This window comes from Cygnus olor, chromosome 2 (genome assembly GCF_009769625.2).
Source record: "Cygnus olor isolate bCygOlo1 chromosome 2, bCygOlo1.pri.v2, whole genome shotgun sequence".
Classification (NCBI taxonomy): domain Eukaryota; kingdom Metazoa; phylum Chordata; class Aves; order Anseriformes; family Anatidae; genus Cygnus; species Cygnus olor.
Window position 1 is genome coordinate 17,212,697 of NC_049170.1, and position 15,950 is coordinate 17,228,646.

Here is a 15,950-nt window from a genome sequence, read left to right on the forward strand (position 1 = left end):
TAATGAGATCACCCCTAGATTACACTCTGTGTTTTATTTTCATTTTATAGGTCTGTATGAGCTGCTGGCTGCATTGCCAGCCCAGCTGCAGCCACATGTGGACAGCCAGGAAGACCTGACCTTCCTCTGGGATATGTTTGGTGAAAAAAGCCTTCATTCATTGGTGAAGGTAAACCACATTTAAGTCAGTTTCTCTTTGAGAAGAGCATATGGAAAAATGTTTTGAGCGCCATCTAGTAAACCAGTGATCAAACTTGCTCAGTGAAAACAAAACAGCCTTGTTTTAACTCTGTTTCTGTCAGGGGTGGAAGTTGTTAAATAAGATTCTACCAAAAATACATAGATGATTTCATTTAAGAGTGATGTTTTGGCAGTATAATGCTAATGCAGCAAACATATGTTGTTTGCCCTTGTTTAGAAAAAGAGAGTACGAAATAGTAGCAGGAAATCTGAGCCTTCTTTATGGTCAACATTCAAGACCTGGAGTTTAGCTTAAATAAATAAATGTTCACAGCAAAAATTAGAAGGAATATATTTTCTGAGGTCAAGTATGGCAACAGTTCAGTAGCCACATTAATTTAAAATAATTTCCTTTAACAAAGTCAACTGAAATTCTAGTAAGCTGTTTCTTTTATTGGCTTGCCTCCATTTAAAATTGTTTTGCACATAAATATGTTGGACTAAAATACGACCTAAAATAAGTTTGGAAGAATACTTGAGTAAAGTGTCCTGTTATGAAAGTGATCAGCAATAAAAAATCAAAGCATGCCACGGGAGTATGCAGAGCAACCCCAATAATGTTAAAATAGCTTGAAGAAGAAAAACGGGACCAATCAGCTGGTTAGAAATGTTCCACTCCTACAACATGGTAAGTGTGGCTCAAGTCTCTAGTACAGAGCTAATTCGAGCTGTAAGGAAATTCTGAGGTCTCAAGTGAGTCAGTAGGTGGTGGTAACCCATACCATGAATATATCCAGATTGCACATAATTGAGCAGAGTTTGTTACAGTTGTCAGTCATTGCGTGAGAGGAGGCTTAAAACTGAAGCAACCGAGATTATTTTATGTAGATTTTAAAAGTCACCTTTTTCCCTTTCTTTCAGCTATCTTGTTCCAGGAAAAGAAATTATAATGTTGTACTTGGGCAAAGTTTTCAAATTACCTGCAAAATTACATATGAAAATAAACACAAGTACTGTCTGGTAGTAGATACACAAAAGCAACAAGCAGCAGAACAGTGCTTTTCAATACTCGTTTGCCTAAAGAATTTCATCAAAGTTTCTGAAGCACAGCAATTCCTACACTTCTTACCGCTTTGATTCAGCTGTCTGTTCAGCTTGCTAAGATCACCACTGAAAGGGGAGCACTGGTTATGTTTCAAATACAGGCTGACGGTCGTGTGAATCTAAATTAAATGTTAGGTCAGTAGCTAAGTTAGTTTTCTTTCTGGATTGGGAATTAAAGAAGGCTGGCTGAAAACGAGTGTGGATCTGTGAAACATTAAAATTTCAACATTTGCTCTTAATTTTGTATTGAGGCAAAACCAAAACATTTTAACTCATTCACTTGCTCCCTTTTGCCTGTCCCCAAAAGAAAACAAAGTTAACATGACTGTAGATATTACACTCATCTGCAGCGTACTCGCAGCTCGGAAAAGTTGGGCTCTCCTACTGGCTATCCTAGTTGCATGCCGTAATACCATGTTGTAGATTGGCCTTACTGGATGAGAATTGAATGAGAAAGGTTTCTTGATGCAGTTGGAAAGTTTTGGGGGTCAGTAAGTGGACATTTCCTTGCAGTTACAACAAGAAGTCATTGAAGTATTCCAACCATCTTTTTTATCTTGTAAGTTTTAGGGCCAAGAATGAAATATATATTTAACTCCGAACCTGTGAACAGTTATATTAAAGTCCTATTAGGACTCACGTTGTCTTCAAATAGATTTAATTCTTGAAAATGCATCTTTAGTGTTCACTAGTAGCACTTATTGTTTAATGCACTGTACTAATTTCACTCAAAAGACAGAGATTTTTAATTATAAGAACTGAGACTGTTACCAACATCTAGTCTGACTCAGTGTATGGCATAGGCTGTAGGACCTCACCTTTTGATTTCTGTGTTGTTCAGCTACAGAAAATCGGGCATGAAGGGCTTTTAAAAGGTTATCTAGTTCATACTCCTGCCCTTTGGCTGTATCTGAAACTTATAGTATTTGTTTGACCTTTAACACATTTTAGAAGGATTATCCAGTGTGTTATCAAGTTTCAGAGAAGGCAGTGCATGGCTTTTTTGGAATGAAATTGTAAGAGCAAAAGAGAGAATCTCATCTTCCATAGCTTTTCCCTTTTACAAGGCTTCAGAAGTGCCAAACCTTTCTTTCTGGGTTCTGGTATCTTATTTGAAAGACTGTTTTTCCTAGCAGTAACTTCTTAAAGTCAACTATAGTTGTAAAGACAAATGTTTTTAATTCCTTAGGCAGAGAATGATGACAGATATTTTGTAATAAAAAAGAAGCACTAGCTTAGAGCCAAGGATGTTGTGATCCTGGTATCTGTGGGTTTTAAACTTCATAAATAGAAAGAAAATTAGCACTGGTATACTACTAATTAGGCACTACTATTTATCTGTTTAAAATAGGCACACTGCTTAATAAAAAATTCAAAGCTGAACTTCTTACCTTACTATTTAATTGCAAATAGTAGAAAAGAGCTGTTTTCTAAGTTTTAAAATGGATAAAGCGCTCCAAATTGCTTGAAAAGTTTAAGTATAAAATTAACTTTCTACCTTTTGTACAGATATTCTGAGTTTTACGGGTATTTAATAGTCACAGTGTTTTCTGCGTGGTTGTATGCGATGGCATATGGTTTGCTACTCTGGTTCTCTTGATATTGAAAAGAAAAATCCTTGCCTTAGATTTCTCTTCATTCAGTGCCGTTGGACAGAAATCCCTTTGTGAACTTGGATCAGCCTGAGCTGTTCTAAGAAGTCAGAAATGGAAAAGTTGTATTAGATCATCCAGTCCATTCCCCTGCAAATACTGGATTGTTCCCTACAGTACATTCCTATTGTAGTAAGTAAAACCAGCAAAAACTGATGCAACTGGTCTTGCATTCTTTTTTCTCAATAAAAGAATCTGTTGATTAGATTTTAGTTTGCAAAGTATAGAGAAGAAGGAACCCACAGATATTGTTGACAGTTTGGAAGAGAAAGCTGGCTCTGGATAGTGAATGTTCAAAGTTTGTCTCTGCTTCACTCAATTTATTACTTCCTTGTCTTATTACATAACTCTCTTAAGTTCAACCAAAAATCTTCAACCTTCTCATTACTTTTTATATGGTTGAGATCCCAGTAATTCTGTAGAGATTTATAGAAAAGAACTAAGAAAATATGACTACAAACCTAGCTGAAATTTCAGATAGTACACATTCACTCTGGTTGTGTTGGTGGTCGTTTTTTCATGTTTTTGCCTTTTTTTTTTTTTTTAAAAGAGGAAAATATATAAATAAAGATCTGTTCTAACTACTCCTTTAGCTGATTTTCAGAGGAGCTGCAAGAGTTTCCATGTGTGTTTGCTTGCTGTTAGTGCACCGGACATGTTTTGCTGTTTGTCTGCAATTGTCTGTTTGTTTAGCTCCAAGATGAAGCTTCTACTTGCACTGTAGCCTTGAATGTTTCTTGTTGTGGGTGTAATGCTCAAACACTGAGTAAGTTTATCTGTTAGGCTGCTACCGACCTACTTTTTCACCAATTGCAATTTGCTGATTGGCTTTGGCCAGCTCAGAGCATGGACAGATCTTTAGCCAGTGCTGTACTTTGCATTAGGAAAACAAAGGCACAAGTAGTATTGTTACTCCCCTTGATAGGGAAGAGATCAGACATCCAAAAAGCCAAAAAAACAGTATGTGGCATTGGAGAAGAAAATAACTACTGCAAAGAGTAAGGATTATTTGGTGAATCTAGTCTGGTTTAATTATGACTGCATAGTATTTTGGTAGCTGGCCCTGCAAAACCTTAATTTGTGCTAATTTTCTATTGGTTTCACCTGGATATGGCTTGGCTTGAAGTTCTGAGAAATGTTTTGCGTGTGCTAATGTCTGTCTGTGCCAATGACTAACAGCTTTTTCTAAGCAATCTAATCTTCGAAATTAGAATAGTCAAGAGTGTATCCCAATGTAAATTCATTGGCATGCAAATTCAATCGTGTGATTACATAGCCCAAATTTCACAACTGTGGTGGTTCTCCTGGAGCTCATGGAGGGGTCTTCTGGTGCAGCTTCCCCTGCCCCGTGATGTGTCAGACATCCTGCAGCCAACATCCAGGTATGCACCACACACATCTTATGCATTCACCTCCCGTGTCATGCACCCGAATGGTAAATGCTTCTGCCTGGGCATGTCCTCAAGCATCCCCACAACTGAATATTCCTCCCAAAAGTATATAGAGGAAGCAGAGTTGTCTTTGTGAGTTGTTCTGGTGAGTTGTGTGTGACAGCTGATTGTTCTGGACTCAGTGTTCTGAACACTTGACATGGACGACCTGTAGACTAAGGGAATGATAGCTGTGTTGGCGTCAAAGGATGGCGACGGTGGTGATGGATGAGGATGGATTAGAGTAAGATATGAGCATGACTAAAGGATGGAGGTCGTACTGTCTGGCTGGGATGGAGTTGGCTTTCTTCATGGCAGCCTGATGACGTTGATGTTGACTGCTTCTGTACTTCAAGCTATTATTGAAATATTTCTTACTCGTAACACATAAAATATTTTTTATTCGTAACACAAGTTATTTACTTTCTGATTACTTTGTTCTTTGTGTGCACTTTCTCTAGAACTAATATTTATACAATCTTCATATTATTGTTTAGAGCTTATTGTTGGAGCTGTTTCTGCAGCTCACAAAACCACTTCTTTTTCTGTTGACTGCTTTGTTGTACGGAGACAGCAGGATGGAATTTCTGATTTCAGGGCAGACATAAACAGGTACCTCAGGAGGAGCTCAGAGGAGCTGCCTTATCCAAGAGCAGCATGCCTGGAAAACGCACCGAAAGAGAACGTGTGGGTCAGTGAGTGGGACTGGAGATTGGCAGGCTCCAGGCACCTAGCCTTAAATCAGACTGAGTGGATTGTGGTTTCAGGGGAGAGTGTTGTGGAGTTGGAGAGATGTACAGACCACCTCGGAGTGGGTGGAATTATTGAAACTGGTAACTCATTCACTGAAACGGTGCTTTGGTACTCAGAGTCCTTAAGGTTCCTCGCTGCAGAGTTCTCAATCATATTTATTTTTAAAAAACTGTACCTCCCAGGTACAGGGAATAGGCTGTAGTTGTGTAAATTCACGGGGAGCTCTTGAAGTGCTGTTTGCTTTGGAGATGGGGAAAAAATGAAGGAAAAGGCGGTGTGAGTAAGCATTTACCACCTGGCCATCTGGAGGAGGAGGTGGGAGGGTGGTGCTTGGCAGCTGGGAACAATTCATGGCCAATGAAAAATAATTGTTCTTCATGCTCTAGAGGAGAAGCGGGCAAGATTGCTTCTTACGTTATAGTTTACATCTTTCAGTCAGAGAAGGCATGCAAAGCCTACCAAAGGCCAGAGTTAGGAACAAAGCTCTCGCCCTCATCATGCAGACTGGCCAAACAACGTACAGATGTGGGCAGCTGGGCACGTTTAAAAGAAGGAAGAAGGAATTTACTGTAGTTGGGCTCATTAATATTGATGCACTAGGTCACAGGTGGCAGTTCTTTGTCGTTGTTTAAATTCAGACCATCTTTGGGTTGCACACATAGACTGTACGTGGAGGAGTGGTAGCATTTCAGTGCTTTTCTCACCCAAAGCATTCGTAGGTAATGGTCTAATCTGTATACCGAAATAGAAGCTTGCTCATAGGCTTCCTGCTTACTTAAAGATGAAAAGTGTTGAAAAAAATAATACTCTGTAAGAAAGCCTGATGCTGCCTGACAACAGTTAGCAATGATATTTGGAGTAATTACCCCCGAAGCATCGAGTCGTTTTGCTTCCATCCAAATTACTGCATTCAAGAAAGTGTCGTGCAAGGTGTTACACCATATGAAATGCTGTGTGAATTTCGAGTGTTACTTTTGAAGCCAAAGTGATTTTTGGAGACTTGTTCAATAGCCAGCAACTGAAATCTGCAAGTAGAGAGATCGCTCTTAGCTGGAGGCAGTCAGCTGCCTTTAAACTTAATTTCCATAGGAACAGTGATCAGATTAATCAAAATAAGGTAATTGAAGTTTTATAGAAAATACTACAGGATCTTTACTTTATTCAGACTGATACTGTTGCCATGGAAAATGTAAGGAAAAGCTAGCCAGCAGCCAGGCACCGAGCAAATGCTTCTGTTGTTGAGATGGAGAGTTTCTGGCTGAAGTGTGTGCGCTGACCCCTTTCACTTGTCTGAGCACTTGTATAAAAATGTAGGACATCAGGTAGTAACTGAGCAAAAGGAACAGAAATAAAAATGGATTCCTGCTTTAAATCCTAGCTAAAACCCCAAGGCGTCCACATACTATAATTTGTAACAGTCTTAGTGTTTCTCCTCTGATTAAAGATGATGGTGTTTTGCCTTGTGTGTTGATGTATACATACTTGTGCTTATTTGTGCCTTTAAAGTGACAAACTGCACCTCCACCTTACTGAAGAAGTGGCCAGGCATAGCACTGGGCAGTGTAACCTCGTTTCAGAGAAAACGTGCAATAAGTTAGTGCCAAATGGATGCATTGGTGCAGTTGTGGTGAAATACGGATCATACGTGATGATGCAACTAAATGTATTTGTGTTACAATTGTACCGTGTTTACTGGGAAAGAGACAGCCAGTGGATGTCAATCATCATTTGGTCCTGAAGTCTGTTGAACCGGTTCAATTACGGTAAATTAAATTTTTTTTTTAATGTTTTATTTTGTATTTCTTGGTAGAAATTTAACTGGATAGAATCGTGGAATGATGGAACGGTTTGGTTTGGAAGGGACCTGAAAGCCTACCCAGTTCCACCCCCACTACCACGGGCAGGGACACCTCCCACCAGACCAGGTTGCTCAAAGCCCCATCCAGCCTGGCCTTGAGCACCTCCAGGGATGGGGCATCTTCCAGGATGGGATATCTCGTACTAACTTTTGTCAGAAGTTTTGACATTCGGTATCCCCAGCATCTTGCAGCTTCTACATCAGAGGTGCTAATGTGTTTAATAATAGAGACTTACACATTTTCATCTAGGTTTTTCATAAGGAAGTCCTGTTCCTGTCACCATCTCCTCCTTTCAGCTCGCTTTGTTAATAATAAAAAATTCCAAGATCAGTTTCCAAAGCAACTTAATTGCTGCTTGCCTGTCAACAGGCTTGTTGACAGTTTAGTCTCATAAAAGCTGTAGAAGCTGGGCTAGGTAAGAGTTTCTGCAGGTACGGTATACCAACAAAATTTTGAAATGAAAAATAAAATAGATAAGCTTATTAATTCAGAGGTGTGAAATGTTGGTCTATGACTACTTCTTGAAACTTGTGAATTAATCAGTGCTTTGGAATGTGAAAACACTTTGGTTTACGTTAAACTCCAGACGGAGGCATTTTTTGGATCAGTAGTAATTGATTTAAAGTTTCTGCTGGGAAACCTCCAAAGAGTAGCAGAAATCGAGCCAAAATGCCCTGGACATTGAGAAGGAAGATCTAAATCCTTCTAAAAAAATAGTCTGTAATTTCGTTGTTGCAGAGGGTGTAATATACCAGCCTGGTGACAAAACTTCTGCAGCAGGCCAAAGAGAAGTTTGAGAACCCAAATCCATGCCCATACCCAGATTTTTCTTGCCTTATGGAGCTCGTGCAGTATTTATTTAACCGAAGTGATACATTTTTTGTGTATGAAACTGAGGCCAATCAAAGGTCTCGTAAGCTGCTCAGTAGTCTGATAAATCCAAGACATCCAAGGATAATGTCATTTTAAACTGTTTTTCTACAGAGTTCTTTTCCTGTGGACCAGCAGTCATTTTTGTGGCAGATGAAAAAAATTATGTTCTGTAGGAGAACATGTGAGGGTGTGTTTCATTTTTTTTTTTTTGTTTTGTTACTGTCTTGGGCTATTTTTCTTTTAGGAACAGAAAGTTTTAACTACGCAAGTAAGCCTCTGCAGTGCAAAAACATCAAAAGTTTTAAGAAGGATGGGATGTGATAGTTGTAAAATCTTTTTGAAACATTGAAACTGATACAATGAGATTTAATAAAAATCTTAAAAAATAAGATTTAGTGAAAATGCCTGTGTATGGTATCAGCATGTTTTATTACTGCTTAGGTTAACTCTCCGTCTTTGTAAGCCTCGATTTTATCCTCTCTTCAGATAATCCTCTTGAAGTTAGTTTGTAGTGCTCAGTAATATGTGCTATTACACATATCCTCACTATCTTTCCCCCTTTGTATGAAATCCATGCATACACACACAGTTTTTGCTCATCTTTCCTTTTTCTGTTCTCCCTTATTTTTCTTTCTTCTGTGCCTTCTTAAGCACTTTTTTTTAAAACGGTTCTCTTAACCATGTGTTGTTTTTCTAGTAGCTGTTTCTGTGCATCTTTGTAGCATCCAATCCTCTCTTTGCAGGTGTGGTGAGGTCAGTGGAAATTCTCCTCAAACATAAGTCGTGTGAAGTTGAGAACTACGGCATGTGAGCGCTCACCAGGCTGGTGCTGTCCATGTGGTGTGCAGACACTGCAGAGCAGCCAATAGGGTGCTGCAGAAAAGTGATTTAAAGGCATGAAAAACGTGATGCTTACTTGTCTGTGCAAATCAAGGATGAGTAATTTAGAATGTGCAGTTAATACGAGTCGACTACGCCTTCGGTGCACTAGCAAAACTTAGATGTCCACATTGACTTTGACGTAGCAGCTTCAGCATGGTGACACATTCTATTTCCATGCTGCGGAGAGGAGTGTTTCATGCTTGCTTGCTCCAGCTGAACTGCTAAAAGGTATGCACGGTACAAAAATCGGATTGCCCATACCTTTCCTATTCCTACAATGACAGTTTTGAAAACATTGAATTGTATAAAGCTAGAGCTGTCTTGAATTTGTTTTCAAAAAGCACTGGTGCCTCAGTGGGCAATTTAGACTTGCACACACTTAGATTATGTTCATGTATTTTGCAGCTGTCTTCCCGCTGCTCCACTTTTCTTAGTTAAGACCAAGTTTTTCCTCAGTATGCCCTCCCCTGTATGGCTGCAGGCTTCTATTTCCCATCTACTAAATGATTAGGTTGGATTAATTCCTTGTCTCTTAGGGAAGTTAAGACTGAGTGTATAAAAGACATAGATAACATTTAATCTTTGGTATTCTATCAGTGCTGGAGTTTGAGGATGTTAGGAAAGTTGCAAATGCAGCAGACCCCAGGACTTGAGGAATCTGTCTCAGGTGCAGAAGCCCAGTCCAGTGCACACAAGGATGAAGAGGTTCCTCAGTCCCAATCTGATGGAGGTGGCCTCTGCTGTTCCCTTTTGCAGGTCACACCAGTGTTGGGGCTGGGCACCTGTTCCTAGGTGCAGAGCTGGCCAGAGCAGCTACCACAGAGCAGTGCCTGTACCTACGTAAGTGCCAACAGCTCTCATACAAACAAACAAAAAAAAAGCAGACAGCTTGGTGTTCTTTCTCCTCTTCAGCTAATTAGGGCTGAAATTCATTGGTGAAAACACACACACCTTCACTCTCTGGATTTGTAAGCACACCTACATTTACAGACTCCTCCAGTGTCACTGGTAGTGCTAAGTGTAACTAAACAGCCACGGCGCTTTACCCAGCCGATGGTTCAGACCGTGAGCCCTTTGAGGTGCGGGTCTCCTCACACTGACTGGTCCAGCTTGAAGTTTGTGAGCAAAGTACATGCACAAGCATGCATGTACCTGCACATGTGATTAAATTCGTTAATCATGGAATCACAGAATGGCTTGGATTGGATCCAGCCTGGCCTTGAACACCTCCAGGGATGGGGCATCCATAGCTTCTGTGGGCAGCCTGGGCCAGTGCCTCACCACCCTCACAGTAAAGAATTTCTTCCTAATATCTAATCTGTATCTACCCTTTTTTAGTATAAAGCCATTACTCCTTGTCCTATCACCACACCCCCTGACACAGAGTCCCTCCCCAGCTTTCCTGTAGTTCCCCTTTAGGCACTGGCAGGCCGCTGTAAGGTCTCCCTGGGGCCTTCTCTTTTCCACGCTGAACAACCCCAGTTCCCTCAGCCTGTCTTCATAGGAGAGCTGCTTCAGTGCTTTGATCATCCTTGTGGCCCTCCTCTGGACCTGAAGACAGTACTGGAGGTGTGATCTCTCCAGAGGCGAGTACAGAGGGGCAATCACCTCCCTGGTCCTGCTGGCTACACTATTTCTGATGCAGGCCAGGATGTCATTGGCCTTCTTGGACACCTGGGCACACTGCTGGCTCATGGTATTGATGGCAATGTTATTGATGCAAGGGAGTAAAATCATTGAATATAGTCAATAAAATCACCCATTCTGACTACAGAATTCTAGTTCTTGTTCTTAATTCCATTATGCGTACTTTCACTCACTCTGCTAGCTGCATCAGTACACCTCTGCTGCTTCTGCTGGTCAGCAAAGATACATTTTGTGCTTCAAAGCTGTTTCTTTCATAGAACGTTATGCCAACTATATGCACTTGCTGCTGTCTCCTTCAATTTTGGGTTGTTTTTCCTCTTACTTCCCTCCTGCTGCCTTTCCCTGTCGCCCTGTTTCATAGCTCTGTAACATGAAGGCATTGCTGCCAAGAGGAGAAAGTTCTGAGCCTGGGAGCCACTGATTCTTCTCTGCCCCAGTGGCTCAGGTATGATGTGACTCTCCATGACAAATAATTGTATTTATTGAATGGTAGGGATGGTGGGGGGTCAAACATTCTTATTTTGTCCATTGGACAACAAGTCTATATTTCTCTCCCTGTCTCTTCCAAACTTTTCCTGTTGTCTTCTGCTAGAAGTCACAGTAAGCACAAGGTAAAGTGACTCGCGATGTCACATTCACAAATGTGATATTGCCTCAATTAGACTGAAGTTAAACAGTTAAAAAAGAAAAAAAACCTGCCAGCTGTAAATGCTAGCGATTAAGTATAGGATAGCTTCACTACTGCTTTACATTTACTATGGATATCATCTTCATAAAGTATCTTGAATTTTAATCCACTTTGCAGATTGGGTTTCATGGAAAAGACCAGTTATTGCTGAGATTTAGGGATTAAATAATCTGGTAATGACACTACAGACATACACGGCTTTAATCAGGATCAAACCATAAGTCGGTACAATTTGGAATTTCCACATTTCAAAGATTCTAGGAAAAAAGTAACCCATGATTGTAATCATGTTAATCTGGCAGCTGAAATACTAAGCTGGCCATATTGAAGTTTGGTATATCATTAATGGCTAACTACAAATCATACCGTAGCACATGCCAAGCAGCAAAATATTTGTAGTTGTATGCCTGTGCTCTTTCATCTCCAAACATCCGTTTTCTACCAATTTCTGACTAACTCCAACTAATAATCTGCCCAAGTTTTACTATTATTATTGCCGTCTCCCAAAGGGGAAGCAATGTTTTGTTCTTTCCTTGTTGTGTATCAGGTAACCACTGTGGAAGACCTATGGCTTGATTGCATCTTCTTGCCCAATTCTGCGTTCTCTCTCTTTGTTTTCTGAGTATGTGTATTGGTCTTCTAATTTAGAAGTGGATTATTTTATATTTACTCTTATACTGCTAAATTGTTTTTTAATCTATGACAGATCTTTAATTCTCTTTATGTTCTGTGCATCTATTCTGCTTTTGTTATTCCTGTTAACGCCTTCATAACCGTTCTGTCATGCCTTCTCTATGGGAGGAGTGTCATGCTGGTTTTTACTTATTTCAGTTTTTCCGCTGATTTTCCAAACTTTTAAGAACGTTGTTAAGAGCAGCGTCTTGTTCTCAGTCTCACTGAGACTGTTCATCCAAAGACAGATACTCTTAAAGGGTGCTTCACTGTATTTCAATTGAGCTGGGGCAGTTTAGCCGAGTTTAGGTAGATAAAAATTTGTAATTTCTTAATTTATTAAGCACAAAAAATCTTCAAATAATATAGAAGGAAATATTTTGCCTTTCATTTTGTTAATGTTAAAACTTGTCTATGGCATAAAATTGTGAAAAATACTACTTGATTTTGTGATACTTCTTCCTGATATTATTTAAACTTCTGTTTATTTCTAGTGGTGCATATCCAAATGCAAAGTGAATCAGGCCAAGTCATGCTGGCTGATGCTTTGGGTGAATCCTACTTGAAATAAATAGGGCCAGGGCAGGGAGTTCCCGGCTGGAAACTGTCAGGAAATGTCATGGCATCCCAGTAGTTCATTCTTTTGTACCACCAGTCTCTGTTTTCATAGATCCTTATTTCTTGTAGATTAAAATTGCTAATCTTGTAGTCTTGTAATCTATAAATTCTATTTTAAAACAGTAGCAGCTAGTAGTAGCTCTGTTATTTTTGTTCCTGTTGCCTCCTCCGTCATTAGGCAATTCCTGCTGATAATCTACCTGCTTTCCAAAAGTTAAAGCTATAGCAAGGCTGTAATTTCGTACACCTGTACAAATAGATTTTTGTTACTCCTTCTGATATAAAAAGGAATGAATGTTTGCTTAGATTCGAAGGTTCCTTTAAAATCAGTTTGCATGTTTGGATGGTTTGGTGCAAAAACCTGAAGTGAAGTGACTTGAGAAGGTGAGGAGAAGAATCTCTCCTAAGTTACTGAACTTTTTTTTCAGTATTTTGTCGTTATTTTTCACATTCTTCTTTACCCTACAACTCACATTCCATTTCACTGTTGGTGTTTCTTTGTCCTCTTCAGGAAGGTTTGAGGGAATAGTAGTATCCATTATCACTATTTAATTATCTGGTTGTACTTATTTGGGACATTTTATTCCTAACACAACTCTCTATCCTTTTAAATAAAATTCAGAGGCTGTCTTCATCTTTATATTTATGGAAACTTTTGTTATAACTCTTGTTTGGTTTTGTTCGTATTAATTCATTTATTAGAATCTCTTTATTTTGATTTCTGTTTAGTTTAAATAAATTAATTGTACCCTGACACCTGAGTGTGCTGTGCAGGTATCTTCATCTTCTCTTCTTAGATTCTGTGACTTGTAACATCCTCACTAGAAATCTTCCATTGCTGGTTTTTATTGATCTTATTTTTTTCTGCATATCTACATATTTACCTCTTTTTTTCTAAAATTTTACTATATTTATCATTATTCTCAGAAACAAAAATAAAACTTACACCTAACACCACATGTAGTAGGGATAGTAGGGAAGAACAGAAGACCATCCTTTACTAACCAGTATAGTGTTTTCTCTCCTCTCCTCTCCTCTCCTCTCCTCTCCTCTCCTCTCCTCTCCTCTCCTCTCCTCTCCTCCTCTCCTCTCCTCTCCTCTCCTCTCCTCTCCTCTCCTCTCCTCTCCTCTCCTCTCCTCTCCTCTCCTCTCCTCTCCTCTCCTCTCCTCTCCTCTCCTCTCCTCATTTCCAACTTAAAGTTCTCATATTAACTTTAGGACTGGGATTTCAGCAAAGATGTGTCCCTCATTGTCCAAGTTCCACTTGATTTGTTGTGATCTGTTTGGAAAATTGTTAACTGTCAATCACTTTTATTTTAAAAACAAAGGAAAACAGGAATGCAAATCATTGCCTAATAGGCATTCTTTATTGTTTCCATGGCCATATTTTCATTAAAAAGTTTTAAGCAAGTGCTTACATTCTTGTGACTTCTCCTAGTACTCTTAAGCACATGCTTACTTTAGTGATAATGTTTTTGTTTTCTATTTTGTTTTCTTTTGTTTATTTAACCTGACTTGTAAGCAGGCACAGAGAGAACGGAGCAGTAAGACCTGCAGTTAGCTTGCCTGTTGGCAGCAGCTGATAGATTCTGCCTGGCCTTTTGCAGTGTTGCATTCAAGCACCCTCACATGCTGCTGCTTTGATTTTTGAGGCTTTCTTGTATATAGTTGATGCATAGGGGACTTCTAAGGGTAGCTTTTGCATTTGAAATTCTCCAGCATAATTAAGTTGCGCAACTTAAGTCCCCACAGCTTTTAATGTAAAACTGACCAGAAAATCAATTTATAGTGTTCATATTTGAGAAATAGGATAAATGAACATGGTTAGTTCTGAGTATCAGTTTTAGTGTAGGGAACTTCTTTTAAATGAATTACTTGGAATTTTTCAAAAGTATTTCATCTCTAATTTTGTTAGCATTTTGCATGGTGTTTGTGGCACTTTGATCCGATTTTATCAAAACTTGTGTTTACGACATAATTATGCTCTGATGATGAAGGCCTTTTCATTCTTTAAATAAAAGTGTTCTTTTCATTGTTTGCATGCTTCAAAGTAGCTTCTTCTCAGTGAAAATATACTAATCTTTAAATCTGTGATAGGGGTACAACTGAGTCAAAATAGAAAAAAGTAATGAAATAGTAATTGTGTTTTGCATGTCTAGGAGTGTCTAAAAGTGTGTTGTTTTTTTTCTCCCGTGAGTAAATTTCCATGTGTATGTACATGCAGCTTCCAGTGTCAGTACTTTTCTTAAAATGTAATTGGTAGTGGAGTAATATAATGCCATGAAATAAAATGAGACAGTTTTTTTTTAATCTGAATTTTATTAAGTATTAAGACCTGTACTGTATCATAACATGTTGCAGAAAATGTAGAAAAACCTGAACAGTAAGCTGCGTACTTCTCATATCGCATAAATTGTACGGACCCCACTAGATGGTGCTAATTGATAAATATATGTGTGTATATATTTAATTTTATCTCAGAGGATGTATGTCCCTATCTGTGATTAAAGTTTGCTGAGTTTTGAGTAGTTTAATTCTGCATCATGAACCATACAGAAGCAATCTTCTCAATATTATTAGGATCTTAGGCAACCTGAATGGAACTGGAACTAGGACTAACTTGCATTGACTACAGGACTGTAAGGATGTGTTTACTGTACTAAGCAGGAATAAACTGAACTCTTCATTATTTAAATGTAGCACGCTCTGCCTGAATAGTGAAAGAGAAAAAGCACAAGCCTGGGCCAAGGTTTTGCAGTCTGTATGCAGAGAATCCTGTTTGTCTGTTTTCTCTAAGAAATATTCAGTCGGCGTTTCTGTAAAATCTTAGATATACAGAGAGTGGAGTAAAAAAAAATCTGCCTGACAATGAGAAGAGCAGTTTAGCTTTCATTCACATTAGAAATCTGTTTACTTGCTGAGCATGGTTAAGAAAGATTTCCTTTAGATTTATATTGTTAAAAAACAGTGGGAATCACTTGCTTTTGGAAAAATGGCTGGAAATTAGCTCCTGCGTAATGATGCAAAAGTGAAGACCTCAATTCAAATTTGTTATGAATGCTTAAAAAAAGCAGCATTGGGAGAACTGAAGATTACAAAAACAAATTGTTTATAAGTAAAATGTACTTTGGGGCAAGTGAGAACCTCTTAGTGTTTATATAACCTTTTGGATTTCTGAAGGAAAGGACAAGGCATTTATGAAGAGAAGTATTCTATCTAGGCACATAATTCTTTTGGTTCTAGCATCTAAATGAAATCCTGAACTTTGCTTTCAAGTCCACTAGCAGTGATTTTGAGACTACCTGCTCTTCTTGTGCAGTACTTCTTCCCATTCTTAGCAGGCTTCCATCAACAATTCTCAGCTTTCAGTTTAATCTCACTTTAAAGCTTCTTCATCTGTAATTATTTGACAAAGCAGGGCCATACAGTCGTTCATTTAAAACACATCGTGGTAGCTTCTTTATTTGAAAATGTCTGTTCCTTTTGATTTTTAAGCACTGTCTCCATATTCTTGGCATGTTACCTCTTCTGTCCTCGCTCTAACTCTGGGAGTAATTTAACATGAATTGGTATTAGCATTGGCTCAGAAAGT

General features: G+C 38.9%; 1 protein-coding gene across 4 annotated transcripts in view; it reads left to right on the forward strand.

Annotated features, from left to right (window-relative positions):
* Positions 1-15,950, forward strand: part of MPP7 (membrane palmitoylated protein 7) — a 151,668-nt gene that overhangs the window by 55,723 nt on the left and 79,995 nt on the right. For all 4 annotated transcript variants that reach the window (XM_040548046.1, XM_040548048.1, XM_040548049.1 and 1 more), the window contains one exon: positions 51-169. In XM_040548046.1, coding sequence (XP_040403980.1) covers positions 51-169 — 119 coding nt within the window. The remainder of the gene's footprint in view (positions 1-50; positions 170-15,950) is intronic.